At 37.8% G+C, this 13,367-nt stretch overlaps 1 protein-coding gene across 1 annotated transcript in view; it reads right to left on the reverse strand.

The window, feature by feature from the left end:
- Positions 1–4,572: 4,572 nt before the first annotated feature.
- Positions 4,573–13,367, reverse strand: part of LOC127794653 (FIP1[V]-like protein) — a 31,063-nt gene continuing 22,268 nt past the window's right edge. Inside the window, 8 exon segments of the mRNA XM_052325903.1 lie at positions 4,573–5,145; positions 5,766–6,169; positions 6,172–7,437; positions 8,755–9,097; positions 9,235–9,336; positions 9,568–9,708; positions 9,846–9,914; positions 9,986–10,112. Coding sequence (XP_052181863.1) covers positions 5,104–5,145; positions 5,766–6,169; positions 6,172–7,437; positions 8,755–9,097; positions 9,235–9,336; positions 9,568–9,708; positions 9,846–9,914; positions 9,986–10,112 — 2,494 coding nt within the window. The 3' untranslated portion in view covers positions 4,573–5,103.

Here is a 13,367-nt window from a genome sequence, read left to right on the forward strand (position 1 = left end):
GGGGGGGGGGGGGGGGGGGGGTTGTTATCTGCAGGCGCCGGTCCTGCTCAAACTAGAACCTATGTTTGCAAGCTTAGGGGGCATTTGATAGAGCTTCCAATAAATTTTTTGTTTTAATTTTCAATTAAACAAATGAAAATTAAACATGTTAACTTGACACCTTTGTTTCCAATTTTGCTTTTGATTTTTTTTTTTTTTCCTTCTCCTCTCTCAGTTCTAGGGCTGACAACACTCCCAGGTGGGGTCGCTGAGAGGACAAGCACTCCTCTGGCAACAAAGATCATCATTTATGGAGTGGGGAAGAAAATGAGAAGGAAATGGAAATTGTGAAAAACACCTTTTTTATGTTTCCATATTTTCCAGTTCTTAAAATTTTTTAAACTGAAAATAAGCAATTAAACACCATTCCCTATTTTGTTTCCAAAATGATGAAAATGAAAAGAGAACTAAAAATGGAAGCCCTACCAAACAGGACCTTAATAGTCCAAGCTTTCGCCACTTTCCCAAGAATTGGCCCCTAAACTGTTCGCGGATTAAATTATTCACTAACTAAATTGATAAGGCATAAGACCATGTATTTTATCTTCTGAAAAGGATAAGATCCAAGTTTCAATGGAGACAAACAGGGTTTACATGTCTCCATGATTTCATAATGCTTGTGATGTGGTTAATGAATTTCTTTGGCACCTCTAGGAGCATTAAACAAGGTTTGATCCCTCTGATACCTTTTTTTATGTATGTTCTTTGGGTCTATTGGTAGAGTCGCAACCAAAGAGCCAATGAAAAGGTTCCAAGTTGGGGGCAGAGAAAGAGAGATGATAATGGCTTTTAACTTTTTCTTAAATCATATATTTGACTATTTATGGAATCATGGAGCAATTGCATGCTATTAACCATGTGTTGCGTTTCCAAACAAATTTAAATTCTACCCTTGGGGAAGTTTGATTATTCTAGTGGAGCATGTGGAGTTTGGCAGGTAATTGAGGACGTACAATTGGTTCCTTGGCAGCTTCATATTTGGTTCCTCAGTTCCATTCAACATTTAAAACTAAAAAACATGTGGCAGTGAGAATAAGAGATTTACTTGATGTAAGATACAACATCAGGTTCATGGAAGGGGCAGAACCTCTCTAAAGGAGCTTTTACTCTTTTCAGGCAAACTCTAGCTTGTCTGCCAATTTCTGTCTCTTTTCACTAGCCTTGTCTCTTGCAGAGAATGAGATTTACAAGGGATTTCGAGCTCTAAGGGGGTTAAGTCAAGGTCATAAAATAGTCGAGCATTTTTTGACAAGGTGATTAATTTAGGGTGATGTACCTAGAATTGTGTAGATTCACGGTTTTCAAAAGATCTCAGCAATTGTTCAGTACTCCAAGGCAACAAGTAAAGTCCGGACACATAGTTTTGCAGCGAGGAGAACCAATGGGAAATGGAGTTTAAAGAGTCAAATTGGGCTATTGCATCAGTGTAAGTCATCTAACATTTAGGATAGCATGGGATCATGAGGTGCTAATAACAAAATAAGTTACCAATTGAGTCCTCAGAAACCAGCTTAGTTAGAAAAAGGTTGGTTTGGTCTGGAAGGCTAGTCCGAAACTCAGACTAATTGAGGTTATTAATCACTCTATTTTATAGGAATATAACTAGGACTTTTTGTTTTTGTATTTAAATTAGTTTCATACTTTTGGTAACTTTGTTAGTTTTTTAGAGTTCAAGTAGAGTTTTCCATACATGGGTGCCAGCCAAGTCTGTTATAGAGCCATTTTTGGTTTTACAGTAGCATGTAAAGGTCTAGTCCTATCCAAACTTTTGAGTAACATTGACAAGTTTCAATAATATTCTGACCTTGACTATTCTTGTAGAGAATGCTCATTCTTTATGCCTTATTTCATGGAATTCAAGAGTCAGCATGATTAAGTAGAGGGTGATTCCAGTATTTGTGAGCAAATCGACACACAGGCTTTAGCTACCATTTTCCCATACATTTCCCTGCACCACTTTCTTTGCATTGATGGCTGCTCAGGAAACTAACTTGATTATGGATATATGTGGAAGCAACATTCTATGGCGTTTGATTGGATTCTGGGTGTGTGCCTGTGTTTTGCAAATGTAATACAAGTGTTATTCATCTCCTCCTGCATTTTTCTACTGTTAATGAGATTCACAGGTGATTTTCTATATTGTAAATCATGCCAAAATCTGTTAGTGGACTCTTCATGATTTTGTGGAGTGCAGTGGTTGCCCTAGAAGGGTTGATAAGATAGTCTGACAACTGCCTTTGCTTCAGAATGAGATCATTATTTATCTAAAAAGTCAAGAGCAGAAGTTCCAGCCCAAAGGATCACTCCCTCCCTCCCACACATACCATACTCGTTTGAACCCCTCATCTGGTAAATTATCTTCTTGTGACAACAATTTACACCAACCATGTAGTGGATGGAATAAAATAAGCTTACAGCACATAGGTAGAAAAAGACCAAATATAACTTGGTGAGAAAGTCTTAAACATAACATGGGAGGCAGTAAAACATAGTCCTGGATAGAGACAATTGACAACTCATATGACTTAATGCAATTAAGGCTTTATATTGTTATTGTGTATGGCAATACTAAGTTAGAAAACAATAAAGGATAACAAGTAACAATGTCTGATGATATTAAAATCTAACGTGCCAATCTGGGAAAAAAAAATGAGACTATCACTGACATCAGTGGCATGTAGAGAAGACAGCAATTTACACTAAGGCATAGTTCTCTTACAACTTGACACAAATTTAAACAAGGTGCAAAGTGCATGGACTGACACGATTCTATACCTGACTATTACACACATTGAACTTGATTTATGACAAAGTCGAACTATTCTTAAATATTCATCTGTGCACTTATGATAGAAGATTATGGACATTGAAAGCAGCCTCTAAAGACATATAAGAGGTGCCCTGAACATGGTTCTAAGGGCCAAGCATTAAATTTGGGATGTCTTGGATGAAGAAAAGCCCTCCAAGAAGCTTTGTTAGACTTAGTTTTGATGTTTTATGCATTAGGGTATTTTTGCCATTCTACATAAGCCACCTAGGGTCCTTTGGTAACTCTATTTATGGTGTTTAGGATTTATTTCTAGTCATTTCCAAGTCTTATTATTAACAGTTTTAGTTTTTGTTTAGTTTTTCTAATAGGAAAAGGATTTCCTAACCCTAGTAGGAATAGCATTACTGGAGTTTGTCATGTTCCCAAGGGTATAGTAGTAATAAATAATAGATATATTCCTTTTGTTTGTACCTGCTGTTAGTTTGGATTGAACCAGTTGTATTTAGAAGTAGGCAGCCTTCAGCTATACTTGGTTTGAATATTTGGCAGCCCTATTGGCACCAAATCACTGCTATCTGGATTAGTATATAAGATTGATCCAGCATAATTCATAAGCAAGAACGAATGAATACATTTGAAATATTTCTGATTTCTCCCTTCCAAATTCTCTCCATCTCTCTCTCAATCTTTCCCTCCCTCACTTTCTGTTCTTCTGATTCTTCCCTATTCCCCCTCATTCTTACAAATTGGTAAGAGAACCCTGTCAGATCCCCAGGATCTGGCAGAGCTCTATAAATACTTCATAATCTTTTTTTAGTAGTGAATGGAATAATTACCTACAGTTTTATTTAAGCATGCTATTCCTTCTTTGAATGGTGTGGCCCAATCCTAACCATAGGTGTGATGCCTTCTGAACTCCTTGTTATTCTTTCTTATTTTCGTGACCCTACTTCCAGACCTGTTTTTAGCCCCTATAATTCATGTTTCCAACCATCTTTTATCACAAAATTGCCCACCAACTCATTACATATCAAAACCCTCACCTTTTCAACAATGTTTCCTAGCCTTCTAACCCTAATAAGCCTTCAATCAGTAGCTATTCTCATAATACCAGATTTGTCCATATCAGAAGAACATTATTTACAACAGGAACACAGTTTGATATCTGTCCTCAGATCAGCCTGGTGCTAATATCATGGGACCCCCTCCCCTTTTTCCACAGGAAAAGAAGGAATCACACAGCCTTAATTTAAGAGCTGACACCCCACGTTTATTTTACTGAAAAGAAAAAGTAATTCAGCTATGTAAGAAGCAAAAGCAGAAAAAGCAAGATCAGATATGACATATGTCAATACTTGAATTTCAGGACCAAGCCAAGCATAGATGAATTTATAAATCTTAGGAGCCAGTTAGTGTGGTCATGTCTGACCTATAATCTGACCTTAAGAAAGAGCCTTGGCTTCGAACTGCCAAGGTGGACCACATGCTTATCTGTTCGGAACTTCAATGACCATGTTAGTACAGACACATTGTGAACGTGTCTTATCTTGTGAGGCATTGACACTGCAAAATGTATGTAGGCACACTTAAAACATGTCATTTTTATTTTTATTTTTACCATTGGATATTTATGGGAACCATGATCATCCTAATATCTTACATCTTACATCCTAATATATATATATATATAATATATAGAACTACTTTGTAAGTCAAAGAGCAATTTAACAATCAGCTTACAAATAAAAATAATGTAAATTTAAATTTACTAATCCACGCTCCTTTAAGCTTTTCAATTTTAAGATTTTTAAATTCAAATTTTCATAAATAGAGTTAATTAAAATATATATTAGCACTTTTTTTTTAATTACAGTTGTTTCTTTTTATGTAAAACATGAATTATTTTCATAAAAGTATAAGACAAACAATTTATCATAGATTGTGCACTTGTGTTTGTCCTCATTTCAAAAAAGAATTAACCAGTCATTTCATGTCCTGCAACTGAGATGTTTACTACAGAGAGAAGAAGGAAAGGTATACCTAAATCAACATAAAATAGTTCTTTGATTTCTCAAAAAATGCAGGAGCATGTCAGAATGTTGGAACCACTTATACTCAATTTCTGAACCCATATTCACAATGCATAATACTGGAATTACAAATGCACAAATACAATCTCAAGATTATGCAAGACAACACAAATTGTGAAACTGGAGTTCTGACTAATACATATGTATAGTACCAGTTTCAGTGGGTTTCAATAGATTCCAGTATAAAGAGTAGTGAAGGCCTAATTAAACCAGTGCAAAGGTATCTAGCATCAATCTCAATGAATTCTGCAATGAAGTAATTAATTTCAATGAGTTGTAATCTCGAGATTCCAAACATGCTTTAAAAAGGATACAAGATGTAAAAAACTGGCAGTATGTAGCTTATTTTCAGTCATTGATATGCAAACAGACCCTTAAATTGATGTTAATGTAATATCATGATTGACTATCAACAGCTATTTAGCACCCCTTTCAGTATCCACTACCGGTGAAAGAATAAGACATTCTATAAAATAGTTCCAATACCTTAGAGATACTAAACACATACCTTTGGCACCATCTCATGCTCTGAAAATAGCAAGTTATATAGCAACAGTGAACGGAGAATATAAAAATTGATACCTGTATATATAACCATGACGACACTAGAGGAAGGCATGGTTTTTAATTTTTCGATAAATCCTCTAACGAAAATGAAAAAACTAACTGAAATGACTACTCCAATTGAAACGTTAGTCAAGGGTAAAAACCAAAGTCTGTTGGGTAACAGTAATCAGAGCCAAGCACCAAATTTTATATAGAATCTTTTAATAAAGTATTAGTTTATTTCATAAAATAAGTTGACATCTGGGGGAGACTTTCTCCTCCACAGAATGGCATCATACATGTTTAGAGATTCAACATACCGGCTCATTCATCTGACCACTTCGGTCTTCTTGATTTCTCTTTGACTGGCCCATGGAGTTCTGATCACCACCCTCAGATTCTTTAACTCTCCTAGAGACATCTTTATTTTTTTTGTCAAGTGCCTTATGTTTATCAGAACCCAAAATAGTGCGATCACTGCGAGCAGCCCTGTCCTGCCTTGATCTTCTCTCATCATTGCTGAGTTGGCCGCCGCGTGCATGGACATCTTCACGTCCCCTATGCTGTGAAAGATCCTCAACCCAATCCCTTTTCTTATGTTGTTCATTTTGCCTCCCCGTGTCTTTCAATTGGGTATCTCTATCAGAACCCTTATCCTTCACTCTACTATGGCTGATCAAAGCTTTCTCTTCTGCAGCCCGCCCGCCCCGCACTCCTGTCCTTCTTCTTCCCTGTCCCGTTTCAATAAACTTTCTTCATGTGACTGTTTGATCCTATGCCATTCATCTCGCTCTCTTGGCCGCTCACTCCTCTCCCTGTGAATCCAGCCCTCTTCTTTATGCCTGACAGAATGGAAATCATCATCTCTAATTCTCACTTGATCATCTCTCTTACGCAGATCCAAAGAATCATCCCTTTCCCGCTTCCGGCGATTGGTATTTTCTCTATGTCCATGTAATATTTCTTCCTTTTCAGCATCCCTCCTTAAATGCTCCTCTTCTTTCCGTCTTTTACCACGAAGATCATCCATGTTGTCATAACGACTTTTCAAACTGTCATCCCTTTCCCGGAGTCGTGATCCCACATCCTTGTCGTGATGGCTTCTTGAGCTACCATTATCCATCTGTTTCCTCAAATGAAGACGTTCATCCTTGTCCGTCCTCTCACTGTCCCTAACCTTGCTTCGGTGCCTTGACCCTATTTCGTCACCATACTCTCGCTTCCTTGTGTCTTCAGCTCTAGATCTTCTACCATGCTGATCATCATCCTGTCGTTGCCAAGCAACCTCAGAACCCTCTCTCTCCTTACGTCTGTCTACACCTTCAGTTTTCCCATGTGATTGGTGGATTGAATGAGGATCCCGATCTCTACGAGAATAGGCATCTTCTCTACCTTTTTCACTCAACCGACGTTTTTCCATCTCATGCCTCTCATCACGACCTTTTCTTCGGACACTCTGCTCATCTCTCTTCAAGTCCCCCATGCGTGTAGAAGGTCCATGCTGAACAACTTCCTCGTCAACACTATCACGTAACTTCTGATGGTCTCTGCTGCTTCCTGATCTTGCTTTGCTGTTTTCACTACTTCTTGCTGCCTTAAAGTCCCCTCCATCAGTATCTTGAAGAGAAGAATGCTCAACACGAGAACTTAATTTTTGTTTCTTAACAGAAGGAAAAGCGTTTTCATCTATGCAGGTATCCATTGCAGTTGCCAAATCCAAGGCTGTTTCCTCTCTGTCCATCACAGATCTTCCATCGGCTAACACCACCTCATCATGCAAAGAATCATCACGTTCAACATCAGGCTCTCCAGCACTCCCAGCAGTTACAGGAGATGCTAATCGAGGGCTGGGCTTACCACAAGTGCTGTCAATCAAATCTTCCCTCTGCTCATCAGGAAATTTCTTATTTACCGTACTTTCAACTTGAGCCATATCGGAGGATCGGTCCCGAACTTTCCCTTTTGTCTGTCTGGATGAGGAAAGAGGTATTGCTTGATGTCAGATCAAAGTTATTTAATTTAATATAAGATGAGAAACTAGGTTAATCTATTCATCTTAAACATCATGGGACAGATACATTTTGGATAGAAAACCATAACTACTACAACAAAACCATGACAATAATTGCAAGCCATATTAAACTTTCATAGCATTCAAGAAGAAGATATTGGTTATTGAAGCTTTGGAGCTATACAAATTTCAGAGATTAGAATAAATAATCCACAATGGAGACAAATTGAAACAGAAGACAAATTAGTATTATATATAATAGAAATGAAATGGATAATACAAATACCTGGAATAACTTAACACAATAGTAGCAGAAGAAAATAATCCAGTTCTACTTTTCTTCAACAGACACAACTATTTGCACAACTGGCTTCTATTAAACAAAGTGAGCCACAACCATGTTATATTTTATTAGGAACTAAGACTTCATTTCTTTTCATGTAAAATGTTTTCTGGTAAAATATTTTACTTATTTTCAGGTATTTGAATAGCAAAAAATAAGTACAATATTTTTAAAATGAAAGCAATTTTAATCAAAGTGTGAAAAATGAATTGTCTAAAAATTTTTGGTAAATCATTTTTGGTTTTGAGACCAAAACAAAAACTTCACTATTTGGACAAAAATCACACTTGTACACAAGATCTTGCCAAATTTTCTAGTATGTGGCATTTTAACATAAATTATTTTATGCAAAACTAAGACAAAAATAATTTTTTACATAAAATATTGTGTAAGCATAATAATTCTCCCAAACAATATGTCAAATATATTGTCTCAACATATATATGTTATATAAAATATTTTACCAAAAAAACTAGAATTTATATGCATCTAACAGCACATTTTATGTTTCCCCAAAATTTTTTAAATGCAAACCAAACATCAGAAAATAAGATGAAAAATAATTTGTTTTGTCTAAAATTTTTCTATACAAAATTGTTTTCCAATATAAAATATTTTATATTGAAACAAATGGAGCCTAAATGACTTCAACATAAAAATACAATAGGAATATGATTCAGTTTGGAATCTATCCAACTCGTTAGATTTCAGCCAGTTTCTTTGAAAATTAAAGCATCTAACAAGCACCTAATTTATTGTTTCATTGTTATCTCTTTCCTAAATGTATAACATAAAATAGACAAAATGCTTCTGTCACGGAGGGAAAAAAGGAACCAAGACAACCAACCAAATTCCATGAGTGTTCTACAATGAATTATCAGGCCACCAACAACAATTATGAAAATTGATCCAAAACATCCTTCCATGCTAAAGAAAGTGCAACATTATTTCATACCTCTCCTCATGAAAGCTGCCAACATCTCTGCTAGATGCAGAGGTCTGCCCCTAGAATTAGGAGAATGCTTAATTGGTGCTTTTAGGGGAGAAGGCAAAGTTCCAACTCCTTCTGTATAATCACCCTCGGCATAATTCGTTTGTGTTGCTATTCCAACCACTTCCCTCTTCCTACCATTATTAGCCCGTGAAAACCCATTAAAATGTTCAGTATCTTCCTCTGCAATATCTCTTCCAATTTCTGGACCACCTCTGGAATCATCCCTTGAGGGCTCATTCTCCGGTTGGTCAGTGACGTCATTCCCCTGGAAAGAATCATCATCTGCAGAATCCTGCAAGGTAATCTATTTGCCAAACATACAAATGAAACATATTAGAAACAAGGTGTAAGAATATGCCTCTGACTGAGTCTGACATGAAAGAATATGCATGAGACCGAAAGATTGATGTCAGTGTGCTTAGGACATGATTGACCACTTACCTCAATTATTGCATCAGAATCACGCATTCGTTGTGGACGGGTATCAATGGATGGGAGACGCTCAGCATAACTAGTTTCCACCTGTATTGGTCTTCCAGCTGGCTGGAAGGGGTCAGATAAATCAATGAGCCCCAAAACTAATGCAACAAATTATATTTATGTGTTTAAAGGATTCATTATTGATCACTTGCAATTTGTCTTTTTCCTTGATAAACTGTTCATCAATAGTTACATCAAACTCTAGATAGTGACCAAGGAATTTTCAGAATGATGAGAAACCAGGAAACCAAAACCATAATTAAAACTAGTACAAAATAAACAGCCAACACATACCAAAGGTGGCCGCACACGTGCTGCTCCCTTTACTACTTCACTTTGTTCAGCATCCATCTTTCCAGGGTTCGCATTTTCAGAAGAAATATCATGAATACCTGCTGCTGCAGCCAGTTCTGGTGGCAGATCTGGATCATACTCCTGAAATGAGATCAGTAAGGAATTAAAGATGGAAAATTCTCAGTTTGTTTCAGAAAATTCTAATGAGGGTTACACAGATGAACTACCAACACGTGCGTGCAACCGCGCGCACACACATATCAAAAGCACCTCACTACCTGTTCTGTTCTCCCACTTTCATAGACACGAATTCTGCTTTGCATGGTTGTCTCCAGGCGGAGTTGTTCCTGCAGAGTTCAGCTTAGTATGCCTCTTGCTTTCATCAATACAAAAGGACGCGACAAAGCCTAATACTCACCAGTTGTTTGCAGTAATCTTTCCAGCTCTCCTCATTCAAACCAAAGTTAAAAAAATCTGATACATCAACACCAGGGAGCCTCCACGGTTTTTCCTCAAAACTATCAACATCAACCTCAAATATAGTCCTGTGAGTAGTAGAGAAGGTTAGGAAGAGCAAGATATCACATTTAAGTTTAACCCAACATGCAACAATAATTATAAAATATACACTGGCAGGCTACAGCATCTCAAGTTCTATAGACTAAAATTTCATGCAAAAGAAATGCCATTTGTTTCTGCAACCCTGCCAGGTTAATGTAAGGAGAATTCAGAAAAGCAGAAAAATCTAAACAGACTCCTCACAAGACCATCAGAATCCAGCAATAACTGTAGAGTGAAAACTCTTGAAAAGATGAATAGAAGGAAAGTTATTTTGTGCCCTTATATTACGTCCCCTGGTGGTAGACAAGGAAGAGGGAGAGAGGGAGAGAGGGAGGGGAAGAAGAGTTAAAAAAGGGAGTTTTCTAACTGACAAATCCTAATTGGGAAGGCTAGCTCCACCACCTAAGTCTTTCAATCACATACCCCAGGGAGTTACGTACAATAGCTACAAGGCCAGCAATACTGTAAAATACATGTGTAATTGGGCAGCAAAAATGCATGTTCTATCAGCGTGAAAAGTGAGTAGTTTTTAAGGGACAACATATAAGTAATAAATGCATTCATGGAAACTTGGAACCAGCACCTTTAGAAGATAAACTAGGTTTGGTCAGAGACAGTAAACGACGCGGCAAGGAAATGAAAAGGAATTTAACTTTCAATATGCATTTGATTGTGTCACGTTCCAAGGGTAGTATTTGTAATTTTCTTTTCCTTTCTGTTATAGATATTTTCCCATAGTTATAGGTGGTTACGATTACAATTGTACTGCACATGGGTGCATGGGCTGTGAGGCCAAACAGTTGTTCCGCACATGGGTGCATGGGCCGTGAGGCTATAAATAAGCCACAGCTAGAGGACGGGAGGGATGTGAAGGAATGAATTGAATATTTCTGTTATTTCTCTCTCACTCTGTTTATCTTTCTCTTCCTTTCTCTCGAATATTCTTCCTCTTTCTTGCTGTTCCTCTCTCTTCCATCTGAACTCTCCCTCCAAATTCTTCTCTTTATCTTCCCAATTCCCTTTTCATACCCTAGCTCAACCCTAAGGTGTGTCAGATTGGTTAGAAAGTTTAGAGGGTAAATAGATTTAATTTATTCAAATATTAAGAAATTTTAGAATAATTTTACCAGAAAGGAGGGAAAGACTTCAAAAGGTAGTTTTATGCCTTTCTCAGCTATCCTCAAAGTTACTTCAATTTACATTGAACAACTTTGTCACCCTGGAGCAAACAGTAGTCTAGGACGACTTCCCCAACCCCACCAATCCCAATGTTCATGGATACTTCTACTGCCAGTAATATCTGTCTCACCATCATCATCCACTGATTTTTCAAATATGATGTTTCAGTTTTCCTACATTTTATCCTGTCAAGCCTAGTTGCAATCAATTTGACAGCCTAAAGAAATACACCCACTCGCTGGAAAACAATTTCTATGGTCAGCATCCCCTAAAAAATCATCTACTTATGAATCCATTCCGGAAGCAAAAAAGAGCAGAAAACCCTTAAGGTAATATCCTCACAATAAACTTCCTTGAGCATTCATTTCAAGTTATACTGTGACGACCTAGGTTTTCCTAGGGTTTGGACGGGAAATTGAGAAGAGTATGGGGAAGAATTAAATAGAAACGGAGGGAGACAGCAAGAATAGAGGAGGACAGAGGAGATCGAGAGGGAGAACAGAACAACTGAGAGGGAAAAGTAGAATTCAATTCATTCAACAACATAATCCCCATCCTCCTACAAGTAGCCTTTTATAGGCATCAGCTAGCAGCTAACTGAAAGCATGTTCTAGAATAACAGCACCCATGTGCTGCTAACAGAATTATAAAATCTCTTGTCATGAACCTAGGATTTAGCCTAGGGTTGGAATGACAATCAAAAGGAGCTGATGAATAGAATCAAGAACAGAATATTTGAGAGGAAGAAATGGACAGAAATGGGGGAAAGAATGTAGAGAGAAATGAGGGAGGGAAGTAGAGAAAATGAGAGGGAGATTGTAGAGAGAGAATCAGATTTCATTCATTTAATTCAAGCATATTCATCTCCTCCTACAATGGGCCTTTTTATAGGCATAGGTAGCTCCTTAACTAATTTCTAACAGCACCCATGTGCTCCTAACAAACAACCAAATATCTCCTAAAAAACTAATATGAGCCTGTTACAATATTACCCCTTTTATTATATCCCTATCCAATATTATCCTTCTAATCCTCGTAAGGACATGACAATTTCCCCGCCTTGAAACATGTCTTGTCCCCAAGACATGCCAAACCTTCACAGCTTCCATTATGCTCCCTTTTTCCTTTTCTTCCACAGCTTAGCTGGAGAAATTTTGAAGATATCTTTCACTGCCAATGGAAGGATCTCAGGTGACTTTTGCTCTCCATGCATGGTATGAGTCTTCCCACTGCTAGTAACACCATAAGCAAACATTGTACCATTAATTCCTTGCATGGCACCACTTACAACCTGTTGGGCTGCAACATCAATTCCGGTCTTCAATCCTCCCTTCAACAAGGGTGAGAAAAATTCTAATCGGCCAGCTGTAGCAACAATGAACATAATGGAATGAGACTTGTTCTTTCCAGCCAAACTCTCAACAACAACATGGTGACACCATTCAGGATCAGTGAGACTTCCTCCTGCTGGTGTTGTCTTCGCCTTATCATTAGCTAAGGAATCCTCAGCATTATCCAACAACATAGGCAGTGGAACCTTATCATTAGGAACTCCACCACCTATTCCCTTTCTTATAGAATTCTGATCTTGGACACCCTCCAATCCTTCAGTCCTTGCACTAGTCAACAGAGGTAACGAATTGGCCTTAGCTTCCTCGGTCACTTCATCAAATGCTTCCCCATTTTCCTCCTTCGACTGTTCCACTCCAAGGAATTCCTCCTTGTTAAAACTTCCGTGATAATCATCAAAATATTCCATTGGAAAGTTGTAACGATACTTCTTAATAAGTATCATTGCAAACTCTTGCAACTTCTCGCGTATCATAAGGCCAAATTCCTTACTCGTATCCTGTATCCCATTGCTTGTTCCTTTGTCCCTGTTGCTGTCAACTGCAAATGCAGCCTTCTTTGGCTGCCATTGAGGCTCTATTTCAGCTGAAAATGAAGCACTCTTCTGCTGCAATTGAGGCTCCGATTGTCTCATGTGCGCACTGCTTCCCAAGGCTTCATGAGCAGGCCATCTCACTGAAAACGCAGCATCCTTCGACTGCAATTGAGAC

The sequence above is a fragment of the Diospyros lotus genome, chromosome 2 (genome assembly GCF_014633365.1).
Source record: "Diospyros lotus cultivar Yz01 chromosome 2, ASM1463336v1, whole genome shotgun sequence".
In the NCBI taxonomy this organism is placed as follows: domain Eukaryota; kingdom Viridiplantae; phylum Streptophyta; class Magnoliopsida; order Ericales; family Ebenaceae; genus Diospyros; species Diospyros lotus.